This window comes from Cervus canadensis, chromosome 4 (assembly GCF_019320065.1).
Source record: "Cervus canadensis isolate Bull #8, Minnesota chromosome 4, ASM1932006v1, whole genome shotgun sequence".
In the NCBI taxonomy this organism is placed as follows: Eukaryota; Metazoa; Chordata; class Mammalia; order Artiodactyla; family Cervidae; genus Cervus; species Cervus canadensis.
The window spans coordinates 8,637,583-8,662,440 of record NC_057389.1 but is presented as its reverse complement, the minus strand read 5'-3'; the positions used below and the strand labels follow the sequence as shown (position 1 = coordinate 8,662,440).

The window sequence follows — 24,858 nt, the reverse complement described above, 5'->3', positions numbered from 1 at the left end:
TGTATTTCTCTAGAGATCACCCTTTTAAAAAAGCTTTTCTACAATTTACCAGAGTTCCGTGCTCTGTTACTGGGTTCTCTAAGTAAATCTCTGCCTCTCAGACGACTACTTCTATGTTTATAGGAGCTCATGTCTTTAATTCTATTATTCTTAGGTAACCTCCAGACACCTAGATTTTCCAGCTTCTAACAGACTTTTGTTTCTTTGTCTTGACAGTAAAGATAAAAAAACTCATTCTTTTCACTCTTATTTTTTAAGGAAGATGGAAACTTCAAATGAATTGGTTAACGTGATCCTTTCTCCTCCTGTTCTCCCACATTTGCCTGTAAATGGCCAGGCAGTTCTTTCTGGGTCATGTTAGTGATCATATATATGAGAGGGCCACTTTTAACATAATTGAAGCCTCATTATTCTCTACTGTCAAGGCTGGGTCTTCATTTCTCTTTTTCATCATAGTTGTTCTTTATGATTTCAGCAAGTCACACACAGTTTTTAATGTCTGTGTTTCAGTATGATGCAAAAATTTTACCACATGACAAAAGAATGTATTAAACGTCTTTTGAGTATGATACGTTTGACCTGTGATTTTAGGAATTGTGCTTTGAGTTATTTTGTAATGGCAGATAATTTAACAATAACAACAGACATGATCTTTTGTGAAACTGGCTGTTTTAGGAGTATCACTTGAGGACTTGGAAGAGGGCAAATCTAACTCAGTTACTAACCATCAGCATTGGCAACAATCAACTGAGCCAACTTTGCGATAACCAGCTTTGCGTAAAGAAAAAGTGGTTTAGCGCACAGTACTTTGTTATCCTAAAACCATCGTCCGACGGTGAGTTTATCAGGGGTAAAAGTTCCAGGAGTGGTTGTCACTGTTCAGTTGCTGAGTCACGTCTGCCTGTTTGCGACCCTGCGGACTGTAGCCCCCCAGGCTTCTCTCCCACGGGGATTTTCCAGACAGGAATACCATTTCCTTCTCCAGGGAATCTTCCCAACCCAGGAAACAAACCCATGTCCCCTGCATTGGCATGTGGATTCTTTACCACAGAGCTGCCAGGGAAGCCTCCAGGAGTGCTAGGGAGTCAAAATACATTAGTACCCAGTTCTACTCTTACTGAATGCTCAGCCCAACGAGAGGTATTAGGTAATGTCAAAAAAAGTCATGCAAATTTATCATGTTTTATTTTTAAATTGGTATAATTAGTTGAAAATAATGATGAAAAAAAATTTTCATTGCAAATTTAAGCAGTGGTGCTTTATTAACTAGTCAGTTGGCTTAGGATGCCATTTTTTGTTGTTGTTCAGTCACTCAGTCGTGTCCGACTCTTTGCGACTCCATGGACTGCAGCACGCCAGGCCTCCCTGTCCATCGCCAACTCCCGAAGACTACTCAAACTCATGTCCATTCAGTCATGATGCTTTCCAACCATCTCATCCTCTGTTGTCCCCTTCTCCTCCTGCCTTCAATCTTTCCCATCATCGGGGTCTTTTCTAATGAGTCGGATCTTTGCATCAGGTGGCCAAAGTATTGGAGCTTAAGCTTCAGCATCAGTCTTCCAATGAATATTCAGAATTGCCTTTAGGATTGACTGGTTTGATTTCCCTGCAGTTCAAGGGACTCTCAAGAGTCTTTTCCAACACCACAGTTCAAAAGCATCAATTCTTCGGTGCTCAGCTTTCTTTATGGTCCAAATCTCACATCCATTCATGAGTATTGGAAAAACCATAGCTTGGACTAAATGGACCTTTGTTGGCAAAATAATGTCTCTGCTTTTAAATATGCTGCCTAGGTTGGTCGTAGCTTTCCTCCCAAGGAGCAAGCATCTTTTAATTTCATGGCTGCAGTCACCATCTGCAGTGATTTTGAAGCCCAGGTAAATAAAGTCTGTTACTGTTTCCACTGTTTCTCCATCTGTTTCCCATGAAGTGATGGGACCGGATGACATGATCTTTGTTTTTTGAATGTTGAGTTTTAAGCCAGTTTTTTCACTCTCCTCTTTCACTTTCATCAAGAGGCCGTTTAGTTCTTCTTCACTTTCTGCCATGGTGGTGACATCTGCATATCTGAGGTTATTTTGATATGTCTTCTGGTAATCTTGATTCCAGCTTGTGCTTCATCCAGTCCAGCATTTTTCATGATGTACTCTGCATATAAGTTAAATAAGCAAGGTAACAGCCTTGACGTACTCCTTTCCCAATTTGGAACCAGTCCATTGTTCCATATCTGGTTCTAGCTGTTGCTTCTTGACCTTCAAGGAGGCAGGTAATGTGGTCTGGTATTCCCATCCCTTTAAGAATTTTCCACAGTTTGTTGTGATCCACACAGTCAAAGGCTTTAGCATAGTCAATGAAGCAGAAGTAGATAGTTTTTGGAAATTCTCTAGCTTTTTCTGTGACCCAGTGGATGTTGGCAACTTGATCTCTGGTTCCTCTGCCTTTTCTAAATCCAGCTTGAACATCTGCAAGTTCTTGGTACTGTTGAAGCTTAGATTGGAGAATTCTGAGCATTACTTTGCTAGTGTGTGAGATGAGTACAATTGTGCAATAGTTTGAACATTCTTTGACATTGCCTTTTCTTTGGGATTGGAATGTAAACTGATCTTCTCCAGTCCTATGGCTACTGCTGAGTGTTCCAAATTTGCTGGCATATTGAGTGTAGCACTTTCACAGCATCATCTTTTAGGATTTGAAATAGCTCAACTGGAATTCCATCACCTCCACTAGCTTTGTTCGTAGTGATGCTTCCTAAGGCCCACCTGACTTCGCACTCCAGGATGTCTGGCTCTAGGTGAGTGATCACACCATCGTGGTTATCTGGGTCATGAAGATCTTTTTTGTACAGTTCTTCTGTGTATCCTTGCCACCTCTTTGGTGGTAGGATGCCATGCCACTAAACAAATTACCACTAAATTTGAGACTGCAGTGCTGGAACAACGCTTGCTTTTAATTAAGACTACATTGCAGTTAATTATGCCTGTCTTCCCGGTTCATTTCCATGGTGACATGAAGCCCGAGCTCCCCAGGCCACACTGTGACCTCGTCTCTGTTCCGAACTCTCTGTACTTTGGCCGGTCTAACTCACTCTCCCTTGGCCACCACTTGTGTCCTGGAGCTCCTACTCCATGATCAGCAAACTGTTTTAATCAACAGTCCATTTTCGGATCGTTCACTTGTTTTCCTTGCTCCAACAGAAGTACAAGACCTGCAACTATTTCCAAAGAGGCTTTCTCATCTTCTGGGTCTCAGTATAGTGTGTGCTGCCAAAGCAAGCACCGAGTCTCAGTTTTATAGAAAGACCTTTCATGTCTAGCATCACTATTTTTATTCTCTCTCAGAGTAAGCTGGTCATTTTTTCCCTTGTACTCGTCACCTTTTATACTTATTTAATTCACTGATTTATTTTATTGCTAGCTTACTGCGAGGCTGCTACACCAGAAGATCAGCTCTTCAATGTGGCCGGAGACTTTGTATACCAGGTAAATGTTCCCCAGGGTCTAACACATATTGTGAATGAATGAATGAATGAATATTATCATTCTGTCATGATAAATGAATCATCACAGAGGCTAAAAATTTGCAGACACTTAAAAACTAATTCTATCTTTTGAATAAATATGTTGATGCTATGGTTACAACTTTTTTTACCTCGTAAATTGAATATTTATATATTGGATCATGACATTGCTTCTTTTACAAATGTGCATGAGCAAATAAACAGATTCCATACAGGTTTGTTAGGTGGCCATATTTAATTTACTTGGTTTTTAAGCATTTAGACTTTGTAGCAGGATATGATGGAACAATGATTTGACGTGGCATGTTTATACATTCTTAGTAAAATTTTGGAAATTTTACCTTGCTGGTAATGCATGTGTGAACACCTAAAATTTCTATAGCTGAAACTGATGTGCATACAACTTTAAGCTACTACTGCATTTGGAACCAGGTGTAAGCTGTTCCTGATGTAAAAACATCACTGTTATGAACAGAAAAATGGGTGTCATAGAAGAAAGAGAAACACCCAGTTTTTCATACTTCGCTTTTCACGACTATAGTGGAAAGAGAATCTCCTTTTTTGCTACTGCATTTTAAGGGACATTTTGTTCAATTGAACCTCTGTCACAAAATTTAATGTCTGTGTCACCTCATGTCTTAGGAATTACTAAGAAAAAAATTTTAAAAAAAGATGATAAACACACACATGCACATATAGACACACACAAATTCCTTTCAAAAGTTCAGGAGGATGTTCTGATGAGAATAAGGAGGGGGAAACATGGAAAACAACATCATTAGTATATTTTTGTGGAAATCTATAGTTAAATAATTCACAGTAAATATCATAATTCTGAAATAAGTACAGCTGTATGTAACTATTGATCCAATTAGTATCAGATTTCACATGTAATTAACACTCCAGAGGACAGTGAGAGAAGATAGAGTGAAAAGTCTGTTTGAAAGTGGAGCAAAGCTGTTACCTTATGCTGCTACAAAGAATAGAGTGAAATTCCCCAAAACAAAATTTTAATTTATTATACAGCATAAAAAATGCCACATGGATCATTTAAAAATAAAGCCATAATTACAGTGACTACAATTGAACAGATTCACTGAGCAAAACATTTTATTTTTATCTACGAGTTGAGAAACTGATGAAGCATAAAGGACAAATACGTATAATCAGTTGGAAAGTCTGAGGGGGGATTTTAGCAAAAGAAAGGATTTGGTGTGGTTCAAAGGCATTCACCCAGGAGAGTTCCTGTTGCAAACTCACATTCACAACATAACACTTCATTGCTTTCTTGCTAAATCAAAACAGTAGTAGAACTCTATAAGTGGGTCAAGTTTGATTCCCGCATTATATGATTTCAGTTCAGTTCAGTTGCTCAGTTGTGCTCTTTGCGACCCCATGGACTACAGCACACCAGGCCTCCCTGTCCATCACCAACTCCCGGAGTTTACTCAGACTCATGTCCATGGAGTCAGTAATGCCTTCCAACCATCTTTTCCCCTATTGTCCCCTTCTCTTCCCATCTTCAGTCTTTCCCAGCATCAGGGACTTTTCCAATGAGTGGCCATCAGTATTGGTGGCATCAGGTGGCCAAAGTATTGGAGTTTCAGCTTCAGCATCAGTCCTTCCAATGATCACCCAGGACTGATCTCCTTTAGGATGGACTGGTTGGATCTCCTTGCAGTCCAAGGGGCTCTCAAGAGTCTTTTCCAACACCACAGTTCAAAAGCATCAATTCTTTGGTGCTCAGCTTTGTTTATAGTCCAACTCTCACATCCATACATGACTACTGGAAAAACCATAGCTTTGACTAGATGGACCTTTGTCAGCAAAGTAATATCTCTGCTTTTTAACATGCTGTCTAGGTTGGTAATAGCGTTTCTTCCAAGGAGCAAGTGTCTTATAATTTCATAGCTGCAGTCACTGTCTGCAGTGATTTTGGAGCCCTCAAAAATAAAGTCTGTCCCTGTTTCTATTGTTTTCTCATCTATTTCCCATGAAGTGATGGGACCAGATGCCATGATCTTAGTTTTCTGAATGTTGAGTTTTAAGCCAACTTTTTCACTCTGCTCTTTCACTTTCGTCAATAGGCTCTTTAGTTCCTTTTCTCTTTCTGCCATAAGGGTGGTGTCATCTGCATAGCTGAGGTTCTTGATATTTCTCCTGGCAATCTTGATTCCAGCTTGTGCTTCATCCAGCCCAGCATTTCGCATGATGTACTCTACATAGACGTTAAATAGGCAGGGTGACAATATACAGCCTTGACGTACTCCTTTCCCAATTTGGCACCAGTCTGTTGTTCCATGTCCTGTTCTAACTGTTGCTTCTCAACCTGCATGCAGGTTTCTCAGGAGGCAGGTCAGGTGGTCTCTTTCAGAATTTTCCAGTTTGTTGTGATCCACACAGTCAAAGACTTTTGTGTAGTCAATAAAGCAGACAATTTTCTGGAGCTCCTTTGCTTTTTCAGTGATCCAGTGGATGTTGGCAATTTGATCTCTGATTCCTCTGCCTTTTCTAAATCCAGCTTGAACATCTGGAAGTCACGATTCACGTACTGTTGAAATCTGGCTTGGAGAATTTTGCTCATTAGTTTGCTAGTGTGTAAGATGAGTGCAATTATGCAGTAGTTTGGAACTACTTGGAACATTCTTTGGCATTGCTTTTCTTTGGGATTGGAATGAAAACTGATCTCTAGTCCTATGGCCAGTGCTGAGTTTTCCAAATTTGCTGGCATATTGAGTGCAGCACTTTCACAGCATCATCCTTTAAGATTTGAAATAGCTCAATTGGAATTCCATCATCTTTACTAACTTTGTTCATAGTGATGCTTCCTGAGGCCTACTTGACTTCATATTCCAGGATATCTGGCTCTAGGTGAGTGATCACAATGCCATCGTGATTATCTGGGTCATCAAGATCTTTTCTGTATAGTTCTTCTGTTTATTCTTGCCATCTCTTCTTAATATCTTCTACTTCTGTTGGGTCCATACCATTTCTGTCCTTTATTGAGCCCATTTTTGCATGAAATGGTCCCTTGGTATCTCCAGTTTTCTTGAAGAGATTTCTAGTCTTTCCCATTCTATTGTTTTCCTCAATTTCTTTGCACTGATCACCATGGAAGGCTTTCTTATCTCTCCTTGCTATTCTTTGGAACTCTGCATTCAAATGGGTATATCTTTCTTTTTCTCCTTTGCTTTTCACTTCTCTTCTTTTCTCAGCTACTTGTAAGGCCTCCTCAGACAACCACTTTGCCTTTTTGCATTTCTTTTTCTTGGGGATGGTCTTGATCACTGCCTCCTGTACAATGTCACCAAACTCCATCCATAGTTCATCAGGCACTCTGTCTATCAGATCTAACCCCTTGAATCTATTTTTCACTTCCACTGTATAATCGTATGGGATTTGATTTAGGTCACACCTGAATGGTCTAGTGGTTTTCCCTACATTCTTTAATTTAAGTCTGAATTTGGCAATAAGGAGTTCATGATCTGGGCCCCAGTCAACTCCCAGTCTTGTTTTTGTTGACTGTATAGAGCTTCTCCATCTTTGGCTGCAAAGAATATAATCAATCTGATTTTGGTATTGACCATCTGGTGATGTCCATTTTTATTGTTGGAAGAAGGTGTTTGCTATGACCAGTGCGTTCTCTTGGCAAAACTCTATTAGCCTTTCCCTGCTTCATTCTGTACTTGAAGGCCAAACTTGCCTTTTACTCCAGGTGTTTTTTTTTTTCCCATTTATTTTTATTAGTTGGAGGCTAATTACTTTACACTCCAGGTGTTTCTTGACTTCCTACTGTTGCATTCCAGTCCCCTATAATGAAAAGGACATCTTTTTTGGGTATTAGTTCTAGAAGGTCTTGTGGGTTTTCGTAGAACCATTCAACTTCAGCTTCTTCAGCATTCCTGGTTTGGGCATAGACTTGGATTACCGTGATATTGAATGGTTTTGCCTTGGAAACAAACAGGGATCATTCTGTCGTTTTTGAGATTGCACCCAAGTACTGCACTTTGGAGTCTTTTGTTGACTACGAGGGCTACTCCATTTCTTCTAAGCGATTCCTGCCCACAGTAGATATAAATAGTGTCCACCAAAAGGAGGCTTTCCAGGTGACTTAGTGGTAAAGAATCCCCCTACAAATGCAAGGAGACATAGGAGACACGAGTTTGATCCCTGGGTTGGGAAGATCCCCTGGAGGAGGAAAGAAAATGGTAACCCACTTCGGTATTCTTGTTGAGAGAATCCCATGGAGAGAGGAAACTGGCTGGTTACAGTCCATAGTGTTACAAAGTCAGACATTACTGAGTGACTGAGCACGTACACCACCAAAAGGAGTCTCTGGCTTTATATTTATAATTTTAATTGTAGATAACTACCATCCTTGGGCTTCCCTTGTGGCTCAGATGGTAAAGAATTCTCCTGCAGTGCAGGAGACCCATGTTTGATGCCTGGGTTAGGAAGATGCCCAAGAGAAGGGAATGGCTACCCACTCTAGTAATCTTGCCTGGAGAATTCCATGGACAGAGGAGCCTGATAGGCTATAGTCCATGGGGTCACAAAGACTTGGACATGCCTGAGCAACTAACACTTTCAGTTTTCATTACATCCTCAAAATCTCAAACTATATAGTGATTTGCTGTATAATGTAGTAACCTTTTAACAGTATAGAATAATTGATTCCACTATTTCTTATGAGCTCAGGAAAAACAGTAATTTCTCAACTGCTGCCTAAGTCAACTAGTTTAAAACCCATTTTAGGCTTCACATAGCACAAAAATAAAAATGAGGAGACTAAATTTCTGAAAAACCAAATGACTTGCTGCAGGCAGTATGGCCGGTTGGTGATGCTGGGACCAGAGCAACAGGCTGCAGCCTAATAGTGGTGGGCGACGGCTGCTTTTGCTGTGAGTAGTAAAGTCCTTCGTCTCTGACACAGGAATCTCGTGTCCTTTGTAAGCATCCATGGCACTACAGCAGGTGAACTCATTGTATAGTCATTTTGATGGGGATTTTTTTCATTTCTAGGACTCTTATATATCATTAAACTTTTAAAGGAGGATAAAATCCCAACATTTGGCTTTCTGAAGTCTCCATTTTTCTGGAAATACAATGCTTTCTCCCCCCACTCCATTCCAAAGAGAAACAGGGTTAGGATTGCAGAATTACCAGTAGATAAGAAATTACTTCCTTATCATGTGTCCTCACCTTCTTGGTCATGAGTAATCGGTCTCTTTCAATTTGTTGGAATTGGTATTGAAAAATAGAAATTATTCTCTCACAGGGAGAACATACAAACTTGAATACAAACTTTGAATCTGTCAGCTAAAATCACATTCCTCTATGTGGGTGAGGAAGTGGAGAATACCAGTTTGTACATTATTCATAAGGTGACATATGTCTCACTTTGCCTGAGACATTTCCTGCTTACATCCATTGTCTCAGCATAATTATGAGTAGTATCTCCTCTCAAAATGTCCTGACTTGGAAGCTAAATTCTATGGTCACCCTAATCACTCAAGACTCTGATAGACATTCAACTTGAATAGCAAATACCTAGATATCAATCCTGGTCCCATCATTCAAGGTAAGAAACACAACTTTGCCCACCAGGCTCTTCTGTCCATGGAATTCTCCAGGCAAGAATACTGGAGTGGGTAGTCACTTCCTTCTCCTGGAGATCTTCTCAGCCCAGGGATCAAACTCAGATCTCCCACATTGCAGGCAGATTCTTTACTTTGTGCCACCAGGGAAGCCCCCAGATATCACTTCTGGGTCCCATTATTCAAGGTGAGGAATACAACTTTAAAGCATCTGAGAGTGAAGTCACAGCATGTACTTCTGTGTGGTAGCAACTGCCTTTAAACTAGGATGGCTCCTTCCTATATCTCATCTTGGATAAGAAGGAAGATCCCCTTTTTAGTTTTGCTCTTCTGCAAGTGCTGCTGTGTAAGCCCTTACTGTTACTAGCAATATGTAGGTACCTCACCGTAACGTCGGAGAAGGCAATGGCTCCCCACTCCGTACTCTTGCCTGGAAAATCCCATGGATGGAGGAACCTGGTGGGCTGCAGTCCATGGGGTCGTTAAGAGTCAGACACAACTGAGCGACTTCACTTTCACTTTTCACTGTCATGCATTGGAGAAGGAAATGGCAGCCCACTCCAGTGTTCTTGCCAGGAGAATTCCAGGGATGGTGGAGCTTGGTGGGCTGCCGTCTATGGGGTCGCACAGAGCTGGACACGACTGAAGTGACTTAGCAGCAGCAGCAGCAGCACCCTTACATGCTCGTGCTAGCTATGATTGCTATAAAGCCTTTTCTACCCCATCCTCTAGCCACAGACTTTATGAATATGAAGGTTAGGCAATTTCCATGTGTGCATCTTGTCAAAAGGCTATGATTCTCCTTTGGATTTTGACTTAAAATTCATGCATTCATTCTCTGTATCAATCAAAGTCAAGCTTCAGAGAGAAGTAAGAATGAAGTGACGCAGTAGGCAGTAGAACAGAGAAAGAAGATAGCTTGCGTTTCTTCTTATGATTCAGTTCCCATTGAAACTGCCTCTTAGGCGCATTCTTGTCTTTTGGTTCTATAACATGTCACAGTTTCTTCATAACTACAATATTTAGGGCTTCGCAGGTGGCTCAGATGTTAAAGAATCTGCCTGCAATGCGGGAGACCTGGGTTCGATCCCGGGGTTGGGAAGACTCCCTGGAGGAGGACATGGCAACCCACTCCAGTATTCTGGCCTGGAGAATCCCTATGGACAGAGGAGCCTGGTGGGCTACAGTCCATGGGGTCGGGAAGAGTCAGACAGGACTGAGTGACTAAAGAGCACACATAGTACCTTAATCTTAATATATTAATATCTTATCTTTCCATAAAGTCCTAATGCAACTCAGAATTAAATTAGCAGATTTAATTTTCATCTGTAACAAGACTAATAATGGGAATTCATTTGTTTATGCTTTTACTGTTTGAATATTGAATGGTTAAGGTATACTGGACACTTTGCTAGCTTCAGGGAAGACAGTAAGTAAAAGAGTTGTATTCCTGAGTCATTATATGAATAATTGCAGACGTGAGACCCTTCCCATTCTGCTTCAAATGATTGATCAAATAATCTAGTAGTATATTCAGAACCTTGTTAGGTTTTCATAGCGTGTCAAGAGTCGCTGAATGAAAATTCTCTGGGCAGGAGTGGGTTCCATTCTAAAAAGACAGATCTGGAAACAATGTGAAGGGATATTTTTTAACCAACAAAATACATATATAATTTAGGGCCAAGTACTTCATGGAGAAGTCCTTGGGCTGATTTGACTTCCACTCTCACACAATAGATGGACTCCTCAAGTCATTATGAGGTCCTTAATAATGAAAAAAGTAGTAGTTGGCTGGAGAGATGGGTTGTGGTGGTTTAGTCCCTAAGTTGTGTCTGACTCTTGCGACCCCATGGACAGTAGCCCACCAGGCTCCTCTGTCCTCGGGATATCCCAGGCAAGAACACTGGAATGGGTTGCCATTCCCTTCTCCAGGGGATCTTCCTGACCCGGGGATCAAATCCATGTCTCCTGCATTGCAGGCAGATTCTTTACCACTGAGCCACCAGGGAAGTTCCTGGTGTGCGGATCACAACAAACTGTGGAAAATTCTTAAAGAGATGGGAATACCAACCACCTTACCTGCCTCCGGAGAAACCTGTATGTAGGTCAAGAAGCAACAGTTAGAACTGAACATGGAACAACTGACTGGTTTAAAATTGGCGAAGGAGTATGACAAGGCTGTATGTTATATTTAAAGTCTGTGCAGAGTACATCATGCAGAATGCCAGGCTGGATGAATGACAAGCTGGAATGAAGACTGCGGGGAGAAATATCAACAACATCTCAGATTTTCAGATGATACCACCCTAATGGCAGAAAGCGAAGAGGAACTAAAGAGCCTCTTGATGAGGGTGAAAGAGGAGAATAAAAAAAACTGGCCTAAAGCTCAACATTAAAAAAACTAAGATCAGAGCATCCAGTCCCATCACTTCTTGGCAAACAGAAGGGGAAAAATGGAAGCAGTGATGAATTTTATTTTCTTGGGTTCCAAAATCACTGCAGATTGTGACTGCAATCATGAAATTAAAAGATGCTTGCTCCTTGGAGGGAAAGCTATGACAAACCTAGATGGTGTATTAAAAAGCAGAAACATCACTCTGTCTACAAAGGTCTGTATAGTCAAAGCTGTGATTTTTCCAGTAGTCATGTATGGATGTGAGAGTTGGACCATAAAGAATGCTGAGCACCAAAGAACTGATGCTTTTGCATTGTGGTGCTGATGAAGATTCCTCAGAGTCCTTTGGACTGCAAGGAGATCCATCCAGTCGATCCTAAAGGAAATCAACCCTGAATATTCATTGGAGGAACTGATGCTGGAGTGAAACTCCAATACTTTGGCCACCTGCTGTGATGAGCTGACTCATTGGAAAAGACCCTGATGCTGGGAAAGATAGAAGGCAGAAGGAGAAGAGGGCAGCAGAGATTGAGATGGTTAGATAGCGTCACCAGCTTAATGGACATGAATTTGAGCAAACTGTAGGAGATACTGAAGACAGCATGGCAAGAATCTTTTATTAATTTATCTTCACCAAATGTAACTCCCAAGTACAGAACAGCCCAGGGGTTTTCCTCATAGTATGCACACTGTCAACAGATGAGGTGGAATAAGAATTGGAGTTAGATCAGCCCAACTTAGGCCCTCAGGGATCTTCTGAGAATAACTTGGGCCTAACTTAGGACTTCTAGGATTGCTGATGGGAAACCTTTCAAGTTTACTAAGGAGTTGGGCTAGCAGAGTTTTGACAACTGCAGGCCAGTCATAGAGGTTATAAATAGGCAATATTATGCTGCTCTGAAAGCCTGAAACTATATTTGGCCATCTCTATTAAAGCCGTATAAGAAGGAGACATTATAGATCAACTATACTCCAATAAAAACTTTTTTAAAAAAACAAGATGGAACTCACTGCTGTTCTCTCCACCTTCAGGTAATGAAGTGAAAGAGATACCATGTATTTTTTTCTGAAGATGTCGACAGAGTTGGGAGATCTGTATGTAACTAGCTGACAATCTCCTGCTAACAATATTGATAATCGTATTGAGGATTCCCTGGGGCTGCTCACTGTTACAGTGCTTTTCATATGTTGTTCATTTAATTCTCATGAGCACATGTGACAGGCACTGTGTCTCCATTCATTGATAAGGAAACTCAAACAGGGAGAGTTAAAGTAATCTGCCTAAGGTCGCAGCCGGGACGTGGCCAAGTAAAAGCTGAACTCAGGCCCTCTGGCTGCAGAGTGCATACTTTGAACAATTTGGTCTGCCTCTCCTGAATGGTACCATGCTGGTGGCAACTGACACTTCATCCATTGTAGGTGCTCAATGAACCTTTATTGACTAACTGACCCTTGGGCCAATGGGGAACTCTCCTTGATTTGCTAAAAGGTGGACTAACCCTAAAATGTGCAATCAGATAGTGCTTATGTAGACGGCTGATCTGTGCTTTCCTATTGGGGATGGAAATCTTGTGGATCTTGGGACATGTTCTTAATCTTAGAACTAAAAAGTCTTTTGGGGGGATCACATATCCCTTAATAACCACATAAAATCCTCTCCACATGAAAATGCTCACAGAAAACTTTTTACTTAATATGTCTTGGATTGTTTAGATCTCTAGAACCTTCCAGGAATAACTGCAGTAGTTTTTGAAGAGTAGCTCCGAGTTTTGAATGTTGCTATACCTTTCACTTTCAAGTGATTTACACGATTGCTTAATTCTGAGAAAACGGTATTCACTTTTTACTGAGGTAGTTGCTTTTATGTTGCTCCTCCAGGGGAAGGCTTCGTGCCAGTGTTACAGTTGGCTGTGGCCACTAGCTGGATGCCTGGTAACGACACAGTTTGTGCATTCCTTGGCGGGGCGCCAGAAAGGCGGAGGGCTCGGCTGGGGAGAGGATGTGTGAGCTCCAGGTTTCGGACAGGAACATTACTGATGATGCCCCTGCTGAAAGTCCCCATTATTATCATGACAAATGCTGGAGAACAAAGGGACCACTGTCAGAACAGAGGGCTATCTGTTATTGCTAATTGAATATTTCGGATTATGGTATTAAGTTGGTCAGAGTACTACAGCATGCCTGTTAGGGCATGAGTTCATTCAGGCGACTTCTCGTAGGATGGGAACCATGTTGGATATGTTCACACACTCATAAGCCTCCTTTATCGGAGTTATGTTGAACGACAGCTGCAAACTGTAGCCATTGATTTGAAGAGTTTGGTCTTCTGGGTGGAGAGATAGAGGTGAAGCGTGTAGGAAAAATGGCATGAATTTTAAATCTTTTTTACGTTTAAGATTCTCTGAAAGAGGACGTAATTTGAATTAACGTGAAGGCCTTCCATGAGACTAGAAGCATAAACATGATTTGTTGTTGGAATCAGTGTTTTTCAGACTAGACATATTTCACAAGTTTGAGGAATGAGTAGTTGCATCATTTCTGTGAAACCCCGCCACATTTTTGCGCACAAAGAGGGGCTGTAGGATGAGTGGAGACAGTGCTGGATGGAGGGGTTAAGACCTGGTCTCAGGTCCAGGGCTCAGCACCCATTGTGCCGTCATTGATGTTTGAGATCTTCAGGAGGAAATGACCTCCTTGAGCCTCAGCCGCAAGGAAGAAAGGTTGAGCTGTTGGGTCCTTGTCAGTTCCAAAATGCAATTATTTTATGAAGAGGCAAGTTTTCAAGTTTTTATTATGGTCGTGAGGCATCTGGTCCCATCACTTCATGGCAAATAGATGGGGAAATAGTGGAAAGAGTGTCAGACTTTATTTTTCTGGGCTTCAAAATCACTGCAGACAGTGACTGCAGCCATGAAATTAAAAGACACTTACTCCTTGGAAGGAAAGTTATGACCAACCTAGACAGCATATTGAAAAGCAGAGACATTATTTTGTCAACAGAGGTCTGTCTAGTCAAGGCTGTGGTTTTTCCAGTGGTCATGTATGGATGTGAGAGTTGGACTATAAAGAAAACTGAGCACCAAAGAATTGATGCTTTTGAACTGTGGTGTTGGAGAATTCTCTTGAGAGTCCTTTGGACAGCAAGGAGATCCAACCAGTCCATCCTAAAGGAGATCAGTCCTGGGTGTTCATTGGTGGGACTGATGTTGAAGATGAAATTCCAGTACTTTGGCCACCTGATGAGAAGAGCTGACTCATTTGAGAAGACTCTGATGCTGGGAAAGATTGAGGGTGGGAGGAGAAGGGGACGACAGAGGATGAGATGGTTGGATGGCATCACTGACTTGATGGACATGGGTTTGGGTGGACTCCGGGAGTTGGTGATAGACAGGGAGGCCTGGCATGCTGCAGTTCATGGAGTTGTAAAGAGTCAGACGTGGCTGAGCGACTGAGCTGAACTGAACTGAGTTGCTCCAGAGGGCTTGCCTCTGACAGGTGGACTCCCTGAAAGTTGTGTTCCATGCTGCATTAGTGAGGTGTAGGGCTTCTGGGTGAACCACAGTATCTGGGATGCACACCGGGATTGTTCCACCGAGAAATGAACTCAGTGCTTGGAATTCACTCTTGAATTTCTCTGAATTTCACATTCAGGAGCAAGAATAGAACATTCTTGATTTGTGCTTTCCCTTTGCTGTGTGATAGATATTCAGATGATAATCCAGGTAATATGACTGAGTTTTCTCCCCAAAAGTCAGTCTTAATTATTTCCTTGTTTTATTTTTATAACAATAATTATTTTCTTTTATACAGGAAATTTTGAGAGGCATTTGGGTCAGTTGATTTTAAGATAACCTAACAGAAAGGTCCTTGTTTAGCTGAAATATTTGCTTATTTAAGCCACTTCACTTTCATGAGCCTAAATGTCCCAAATATCAACTTCCTGCATCATGACTTGCAGACATTCTAGGAAGCCCACAGCCAAAGCGTAGGGTGGAATATTTAGCAAAGAATATAGAAGAAAAAGTAAAATAAATCAGCTTTTATTGTACTTATGCTTTCAAAAAGCCAGAGATATGCAGCATACTATATTTTGATGCTAACATGTGCTGCTTTGAGGGGGAAAACATGAAATTATTAATGATGTTAATACAAGTTATCTGAATATCATATTAGATTTTGGTGTTTTGGTTCAAAATAAAAATTATAGCCATCACAAAATTTAAATATATAAGAGGAACATTCATTTGCAAAGCTACATAATGATAAATGTTTTTTATTTCTTTTCGTAACTGGCTAGTGGTGATTTTGTGGATCCTTTCTCTTAAGATTAGGATTTCGATCACATTCTGGTCTCCTCTAGAGGTCGGTTCATGAAGTCTTGAATAGCCTGGTGCAAAGGAAGCCATTTCTGGATGGACATCCTCAGAGCTGTAATCCAGCTGCGGAGGTGATAGTACAGGACAGGTCATTAAAAAATGTTCTCTGGGAGATGAAATGTTACAAAGTCTTTTGATTTATTTTACAGCTGTTTCTTTTGGATATTTACTCTGAAATTCATATAGTAAACCATGATCCTCACGTTTTGAACTGAACAAAAAGATAAAACACCAGAAGAGAAACGCACAGTGGTAACTATGAAGTAAAGTTAATATAAATAATAGGACCAGAAGACAGTATAACGAAACTACAGGACTTCTAAAATTATTACTAGTATTTTACTGTTTCTCTCTAAAGTTTAGTTGATCAAATGTACAGTAGTCAAACATTGCTGTTAGGGCCAAATATTCCTTTGTCACATTGTGGAAGCCAATGCAAGCTCTCTAGTTAAATCTTCCCTCTCATCTTCTCCATTCTTTTCATTTTCTTGGATAATGTATTATAAAATTTGCCTATATAATGTTGATTCTAAGAGTGCTTAGTAGGCATTGTTTTTGTAAAATGGTTTGAGTCAGATAGCTTGCGCAGTGGGAGTTAAGGGGAGTCCCCCAGGACACCTTCCAGCAGTGTGTCTCGGAAACACTGAATTAATATATTTTGTGATTCTCTGAGAGGAGAATATGATTTCTATCATTTCTTAGATGTATTTTGCTACTTTTTTGCGAGGGGGCTATATTTTGGAACCAGAGTCCCAAAAACCACACTTTGAAACTCTTGCCCTTCTACTTTGAAATAAAGACTTAATATTGCTTCCTCTTGATAATATGCACTCATGGATTTGGCGGTGAGATCTAACTGTTTAACTTTCTCTCTTCGAGAAGCCATAAATTTTATCAGCTAGGAGTTAACTCTGTTTCACTGGCCCTTTTTCTAATATGCCTGCTGGAGCTCGCCTTCAAAGGATGATCTTAATCTGCCACCTGATTATATAGCACAAGTCTGAGGAAGATCTTGGGAAATATCTAGCAATTCTCTGGTCATTGTTCTCCTATCTAGCCCTTGCTTAGGGGTTAGTGGGACAGGAAGGTTACATAATGGGGGAAGGCCTAGGGAGATCCTTTTTCCCTTTTCCAAATGGTCACTTGCTAGAGATTCCTAAAACTCTACTTTGGGAGTTTGATCTCTTGGGTTGAATCTCATTCTTACAAATGGCCCTGAAAGTTTTCCCCTTTCCTTTTTTTTAATAAGTCACTGTAAACTTCTTGATTAGATCCCTTTTATGCAGACAGCTGGAAGAAAGTGTCTGGATGGTCACCAGCAGTTGAGGGTAGGAATGGGAGATGGTGAACACTGAGTGTCTTGGGGATTGCAGTTAGGTCAGGGAGACTTGGGTGATGAAGGAAGATCCTCTAAGTACCTCCTCTGCTTCTTGGTTTTGTCTCCATTAGCTTTCCTGCTGGTTTTTTTCAGAATCATTATGAAATAAGTGCCCATTTGTGCATACTAAGTTGGACACTGAACATATCAGTTTAGATGAATAAGTCCTACGCCCTTCAACGGCTTATAACAAAACCAAGCATCTGACCAGATGGATATATCAGTAAGAGTTAAGCAAAATGTGGTAAAACAGCCAAACTGTGAATAAATTAATATTTTATTTAATAACAAATTAATATTTACAGGTTATAGTGTTAGTGAATTTTTTATATTGAAGCCTGACTTAGCTACTGCCTTGGGGAGAACTGTGGACTCCTTTTTCATTAAAAAAAAAAAAAAAAACTTCTAGAAAAATCATTTTCTGTGTATTGAAAGAAAAAAATCCTGAGGAATATTAACTATAGGGACTATGCAAAGAAAGGGGAATATTTGGTGGAAGATGTAGAGCTGAGGTTGGAAAATGAATATAAGGGCTTGCTTATAAAGCTCTTCTCAGGACCGAGAAATACATAGACCTTGACTTACCGTTGATTTTCTGTCTCATTTTCTGCACAGAAATAGAAAGTCTTAAATTCTTCAGATGGAGGCTTGAGTTCAATTACTGATTGCTTGACACTAAGGGTCTGCTCATTCACCCGGTATCCTTGTAGATAAAGGCCACCTACAGAGGGTGAAAGGACAAAGCAAGTGAGGAGAATAAGGAAAGAGTAAGGTGGAGAAAAAGTCTGACAGGGTGTCAAGAAAACTTTGTCTCCAAATGAACCTCTAGTCCCAGTGTCTCATTTTATGGATGAAGAAATGAGACTCCAAAAAATATATAATATAATATATAATTTAAGGTTATCCACTAATTATTAATGGCAAGATGGGAACAAAGTTTGGATTTCCTGTTCTTTTCATTTTTACAGTCTTTTCATTACATGTTCAATATTTAGCTTCGTGTTACTGTGGGCCTACAACAGCTTTTTTTTTTCTTTTTTTTTAGTGTGTTCCTGGAGGACACATTTTGAAATATATGTCTTGGTATCAAAGATTGACAGCTACAAAATTACATTAGAGGAAAAATTAAATAGTATCTGCTTGGACAGAACCATTAAGACATCCTGAGGAGTAACAAAGATTGCCAGAGGTTTCTACGATCAACATATATTCTCACCTTTGTGCAAATGCAAAGCACTTTTAAAATATGAACCCACAGGGTGATATGAGGGAGCCGACTTGAATTAAAATGAAAATAAATGACCAGTTTTTCAAGATAATTTCTTTCCCATGGTCTTTTGATGCTATCTTATAGTTATATATTACTTGGCCAGAATTTTGTTTACATTATTCAGGAGTTGGGGTTGGAGGGGGAAGACATCAGTGTAGGAGAAGGTGCTGAAAAGTCAAAACACTTGTGCATTGTTTATGGTGTCTTGATGTTCTGAGGTACCCTGATGCAGATACTCTAGGTCATATCATTAATAGCGATGATTAGATTTTAATTCTCTTTCTCGTAATTGCTAACTCTTGTTCTCCCCAAACCCACTGCCCCAGAAGCCACTTTAGTGAGCTATGTTCTGTGCTTGCTCAGTTGTGTCCGATTCTTTGCAACTTCATGGGCTGTAGCCCACCTGGCTCCTCTCTTGCCCATGTAATTTATCAGGTAAGAATACCGGAGTGGGTTGCCCTTTCCTTCTCCAAAGGATCTTTCTGACCCAGGGATCCAGCCAGTGTCTCCTGCATTGGCAGGCAGATTCTTTACCACTGAGCCACCTGAGAAGCCTGCTTCGTGTACCATACTAACAAAGAAAATGCCAAAATGCAACTTGGATTTTTGCTATACTACGGGATAAGCATTCTACGCTGGTATGATAATAAGGAACTGTGAAAGGAAAATTTGACTCATTTTTGTTTTTCTTTTGGCTACACGTGATAACAACATACACTGTCAGAAAGTAACAAGTTTTTCTTTTTTAAGCAGAATGAGTGGCTTTTGGACTTTGAAATTGTTTACTTTATAGAGGGGGTTTAGATGTAATATTAAAGTCTTTTAAAATTTTTATTTAAAGAGTCCATTTTAGAACTAATCTCTAGGAAAGTGTTCATTTTAGAAATGGCTAGAGGTTTTTCTTTTTAGTAGGACCCAGTCTATTGGCGTTTACCAAACTCAGAGAATGCCTTCTATCTTTGATAGACATAAAACAACTTTACTGACATATTGTTTACACACCACAATGTTTGTCTATTTACAGTATACAATCACTGACTTTTAGTGTGTTTATGAAGTTGTGCAACCATCACCATAACCTAATCTTGGAACACTGAGTTACCTCCCCAAAAAGAAACTCCACACCCATACTCACTGCCCATCTGTTTCCCCCCTCTAACCCTAGGCTATCCTAACTGACTTTCTGTCTCTATAGATTTTTTTTCCCTGAGACACTTAATATAAATGGAGTTATACAGCATGTGATCTTTTGCGACTGGCTTATTTCACTTGGCCAGTTTTCAAGGCTCACTCGTGTTGTATCATGTATTATACTTCATTTCTTTTTGTTGCTAAATGATATTTCATTGTGTGGATGAACAGCATTTTATTTATCCATTTGTTAGTTTGGACATTTGAGTTTTCCTCCATTTTTTTGGCTATTATGAATAACATTGTTATGAATATTCATGTGCACATTTTTCCATAGATGTATGTTTTGGGGATATATACTGGATGTAGAATAAGCAATCTGCTAGATATTTCAGGACTATAGGATACCTAAGGAGATATCTGAGGGTATTTTGCTGTTTTAATTCCCTGCTCCAAACAGTAGCACATGGCATTTTTATTATGTACTGGGTTTTACCTTCTTCCTGCTTATATTTCCTTTTCTTATATGTCTGAGCAGATAAGAATACCTTCCTCCATCCCTACCCATTCTGAGAATAGACAGACAGCCATGTCCAAAGCTGTCTACAACAAACAGGAAAGTTTCTGACCCCTTTGCTAACTAGTTATAGGTAACTATAGGTTGCTAACCAGGGTAGGAATGATCAGCATAAAAGCCATCCAGTTATAACCCCATTACCCCATTTCAAGTGACCTCATTGGGCTGGTCGCTATCTTTCATTGGGTGGCAGCAATAAATAATAAGCTAACACAGTGTTTGCACAGAGATTTCTCATAAGAACTATATATTTGTTGCAATAATGTAAAATATATCTGAGAAGTGCGTACAGACCTTGATGTGATTTATTTAACAATAATGGGATGGGGAGGGAGGGTCAGGATGGGAAACACATGTACACCCATGGCTGATTCATGTGGATGTATGGCCAAAACCACCACAATATTGTAAAGTAATTAGCCTCCAATTAAAAAAAACAAAAAAAAAAAACAAAACAATAATAGTTAACAGTCACAATTTGTTCCAGCTCTTGCTAGAGAGAGATAAAAAGAAAAAAAATATCAAGTGTACAGTGAATGGCAAGGGACTTCAGGTCTAGGAAGAGGCATTTGACTGAAAGGCTTCTGGAATTATCACAGTGGTTTTTCAACATTAGCAGGCATAGGCCAGCCGGTTGTACAATTGTTAAAGTACTAGCAGTTTCCTGAAGGGTGAGAAAAGACCTCAAGGATCTAACTGACTGGGGCTATTTTTCTAACTCCCAAGGTATACATTTGAGGCATGTTCAGCTGAAAGTAAAATGTGGGACTAGGGCATCCCAGGTGGGCTCAGTAATAAAGAATCCATACGCAATTCAGGAAACATGAGTTCGATCCCTGGGTCAGGAAGATCCCCTGGAGCAGGAAATGGCAACCCACTCCAGTATTCTTACCTGGGAAATAAAAAGACAGAGGAGCCCGGCGGGTAACAGTCCATGGGGTCGCAAAAGAGTTGGGCACGACTTAGCGACTAAACAACAAAAAATGTGGGACGGGCATCTAACAGGGTTTCTACAGGAAACCCTAGCGCGGCTGGCATGGCTCTCAAGGCTTCTCTTTCCCCTCACTTCGCTGTTATCTCCTCCCTGTCTCCTCTCTTTTGTCCTCTGTATTCTCTCAGCATCTCAAGTCACTGTCACAAGGACTGCGTCGAGCCCCCAGGACTACTTGCATGCATGTCGTCACTTCATCATGTCTGACTCTTTGAGACCCCATGGACTGTAGCCCGCCAGTCTCCTCTGTCCATGGGATTCTCCAGGCAAGAATTCTGGAATGGATTGCCATGCCTTCCTGCAGGGGATCTTCCCGACCCAGGGATCAAACTCACATCTCCTGCATTGGAGGTGGATTCTTTACCACCAAGTCACAGGGAAGCCCCCTGGCCCCAACACTATGGATACCTTCAGAAAGAAGAAATATCATATGAAGTCTCCCAGATTAGCTAATGAAGAACATAAGTCAATGGGATAAAGTAAATAATAAAATAGGTGAAATAAAACAGTAAAGCAACTGAGGTGCTCCAGCCAGGGGACAATGCTAGAGCCAGGGGACAATGTTATTAAGACTTAGCCTTCTTAGAAAGAAGGCATGTTACAAAGATGATAGAAAGTAAAGAACCTTCCTTAAATACTCTGTTTCTAAGATTCTGAACACAGAAGTCGACCATTTAAACAAGCATGTATGCAGAGAGTTTCTGTACATTAGTATTTTTCCAACTTTTTGGGCTGTGATCAAAAGATGTAATAAATACAGACCTCTACATGTTTTAAAGCAATTAAACCAAAAGTTTGTGAAACATTGAGATGTACCATGATATTTTCTACTATATTAAATTCTATTGTTTTTTAGAATTTTTTAGGGCTTCCCTGGTGACTCAGACAGAAAAGAGTCCGCCTGCAATGCAGGAGACCCAGGTTAGATCCCTGGGTTGGGAAGATTCCCTGGAGAAGGGAATGGCAACCCACTCCAGGATTCTTGCCTGGGGAATTTCATGGACAGAGGAGCCTGGTGGGCTACAGTCCATGGAGTTGCAAAGAGTCTGACACGACCAAGCAACTTTCAGTTTCACTTTCATTGTGTTTTAAATTACCTGGTCCACAACTTGCTACATTGATTGCATGACTCAGTAATCACGTATGCAGGATCAAAGCCTGCATTTTGATAAATACTGCTATAAATGGTAATCAAGGCCTACTTCAAGGTTATGACCTTCAGAGGGCCGGAGAACTAGGAACCAAACCGGGGTAGGATGTGCAAGAAGAGCCAAGCAGAACTTGAAAAATGTAAGTAAAGAAGGCATCATTGATCAGACCAGCACAAAGTTCGTTTCTTTAGTGTCATCTAGAAGAAAACGAGCATTAGAACTCTGTGTAATCTTTATCAATATAATAATAATTTATACTCCATGCTTATAAAATGATTAAGCCAAACTAACCATTTTAGTGCATGTGCTGTTCATGGTACCATATGGTTTCAGTCATTCTCAATAAATTCCTTTGCTGTCCTCATAGCTCCTCTGGTTATTGTGCTAATCAGTTGGACTGGGTGGACCTTGTCTATCACGTCAGGGTGCTGATGTTCAGAGTGCAGTATTATACTGATCGAGTGTGAGCACTACTTTCAGAAGCCTAGCTTCCGTCAGGGAGTGCTACCCAGAACATTCAAGCACAGGAGTCAGATAGCATCTGTTCGCAGTTTGTCTCTGTCACTCAATAGCTGGCTGACCAAAGGCATGTTAACTTCTCTCAGCTCTAGTTTCTCACTTGTGATGGGACAGCAGCAGTGGATGTCTTGCAAATATTTGTTTTAGATAATAGACATAGAAAGCTTATCCAAGTTCTGGACACATAGGAAACATTCAAAAATAAAATACACTTGAGCAGTATGATCCAGTCCTCTGGAAAAAAAAAAAGTAAAAATGTGGTTTGCCAGGGCAGTGACTTTTTGTGGACAGTGGAGAGGGCCATATTTATTTTGGGAATCTCCCACTGGAAATTTGGATTCACCTGAATCCTATTTCGAGTTTCATTGGGTGGAACCACTGGCTGTGAGCCTCAGGTCATGATTGGAGTCAGGATGCACAGGAAGATGGAAAAGGACTCTTAGAAACAGGATATAAACTTCAATTTAAAATTCAAGTCTGAAAGTGAAAATGAAGTCTCTCAGTCGTGTCTGACTCTTTTCGACCCCATGGAGTAGCCTACCAGGCTCCTCCATCCATGGGATTTTCCAGGCAAGAGTACTGGAGTGGGTTGCCATTGCCTTCTCCAGGGGATCTTCCCAACCAAGAGATCAAACCCCGGGTCTCCCGCATTGCAGGCAGACACTTTACCATCTGAGCCACCAGGGAAACTCAAGTCTAGGGAAAATTCAAGTTTAGGGAAGGGTAAACAACTTCAGAAAAACAAGGGTAAGCAGTGGATTAACCTTGGGAGAGCTTCCAGCTGGACCCAGCTGCTGTCAGAGTGGGAGTGGAGGGGTGGGGGGAGTCGGTGGCCGTAAAGTACTCCTCCTGGAACGAGGGGCATGCTCAGGCATGTTTTATTCCAGGAAGAATAGAGTTATTGAAGACCCGAAATCACAGGCCTCTGTTTTATAACCTGGCCGAGATATAAAATTTCTGTTGGAATTTCTGTAAGGAGCAGGTTCTTTTAATTCATATGTGAAATAATTTTTGCTAGAAACTAAGGACCTGTGAAGATGGGATATTCAAGAAGTAAGGCTGGGAAAGAATGAATGGCTTTGGATTAAATATTTTTATTAGCCACACATGAAATATTTTCCAGAGAAAACATTAAAAATAGGTAGAAATTGGTCATTTTCTTCCAGCTGAAAAGAGTATGATATGGCCCAAAGCCCAGGCATCTGGTGGCCTGAGTTCTGGTTTTTGCCTTTGAATCATCTTTACAATCTTCTCGTCTGTCCTGCTATTAAATGAGGGGATGATTCTTCATGGGAATGATGGCCAACTGAGTCCCTTTGGTGGTTTATGCATTTATTCATTAAGCATATGTAAAATAGAGTCATCTCTGAGCGCATAATCCCTTAGAAGAGATAAAACGGCCAATTAGAGATAAAACACAAAGTAGAGGGTGACAAGTGTCACAAGACAGATGAGCACGGAAGCCCAGGGAACAGAGATGCTGTGTTTACTTAGAACCATCTGGGGTTGTTGTTTAGCAGAGATGGCCAGCGTTTGAATACACGTTCGGAAGACAGGTAGTGTCTGGACAATGTATGTTGGGGAATCGGTAGGTAGAGACTGTTTCAGGGGAAGGAACTAACACAAGCGAAGACATGGGGTCAGAAAAATGTCCAAGAGGTGGGGTACGCTCAGCAGGCAGAAGGTGACTGTGTCTGGGGAGAATGCAGGGTGTTTTAACACAGGAGTGGAAGAGAAAGCCAGAAAGAAGGGGTTGGGGACAAAGCGTAAGGCCATAGGGGGCTCTGGCTGCAACAAAGGACCCTGGAAGGCTCTGGAAAGATGTGGGAAACAATAAGAGCTAAATATAAAGAAACTTTTCACATTTCACTCTCTGTTTTTCCTTTTGTTGCTGTAACTTAGGCTCCCTGTGCTCACGCTTAGTCGTGTCTGACTCTTTGTGACCCCACGGACCTT

General features: G+C 40.8%; 1 protein-coding gene and 1 long non-coding RNA gene across 2 annotated transcripts in view; one reads left to right on the top strand and one right to left on the bottom strand.

The window, feature by feature from the left end:
* The window catches only part of LOC122439487, a 74,080-nt gene that overhangs the window by 12,788 nt on the left and 36,434 nt on the right, over window positions 1-24,858 (top strand). The gene's annotated exons all lie outside the window — the stretch shown is intronic.
* LOC122439486 overlaps window positions 15,576-24,858 on the bottom strand; it is an 89,118-nt gene continuing 79,835 nt past the window's right edge. The window contains exons 9-10 of the mRNA XM_043464526.1: window positions 17,849-17,984; window positions 15,576-15,948 (exon numbers count right to left, since the gene is read on the bottom strand). Coding sequence (XP_043320461.1) covers window positions 15,849-15,948; window positions 17,849-17,984 — 236 coding nt within the window. The 3' untranslated portion in view covers window positions 15,576-15,848. The remainder of the gene's footprint in view (window positions 15,949-17,848; window positions 17,985-24,858) is intronic.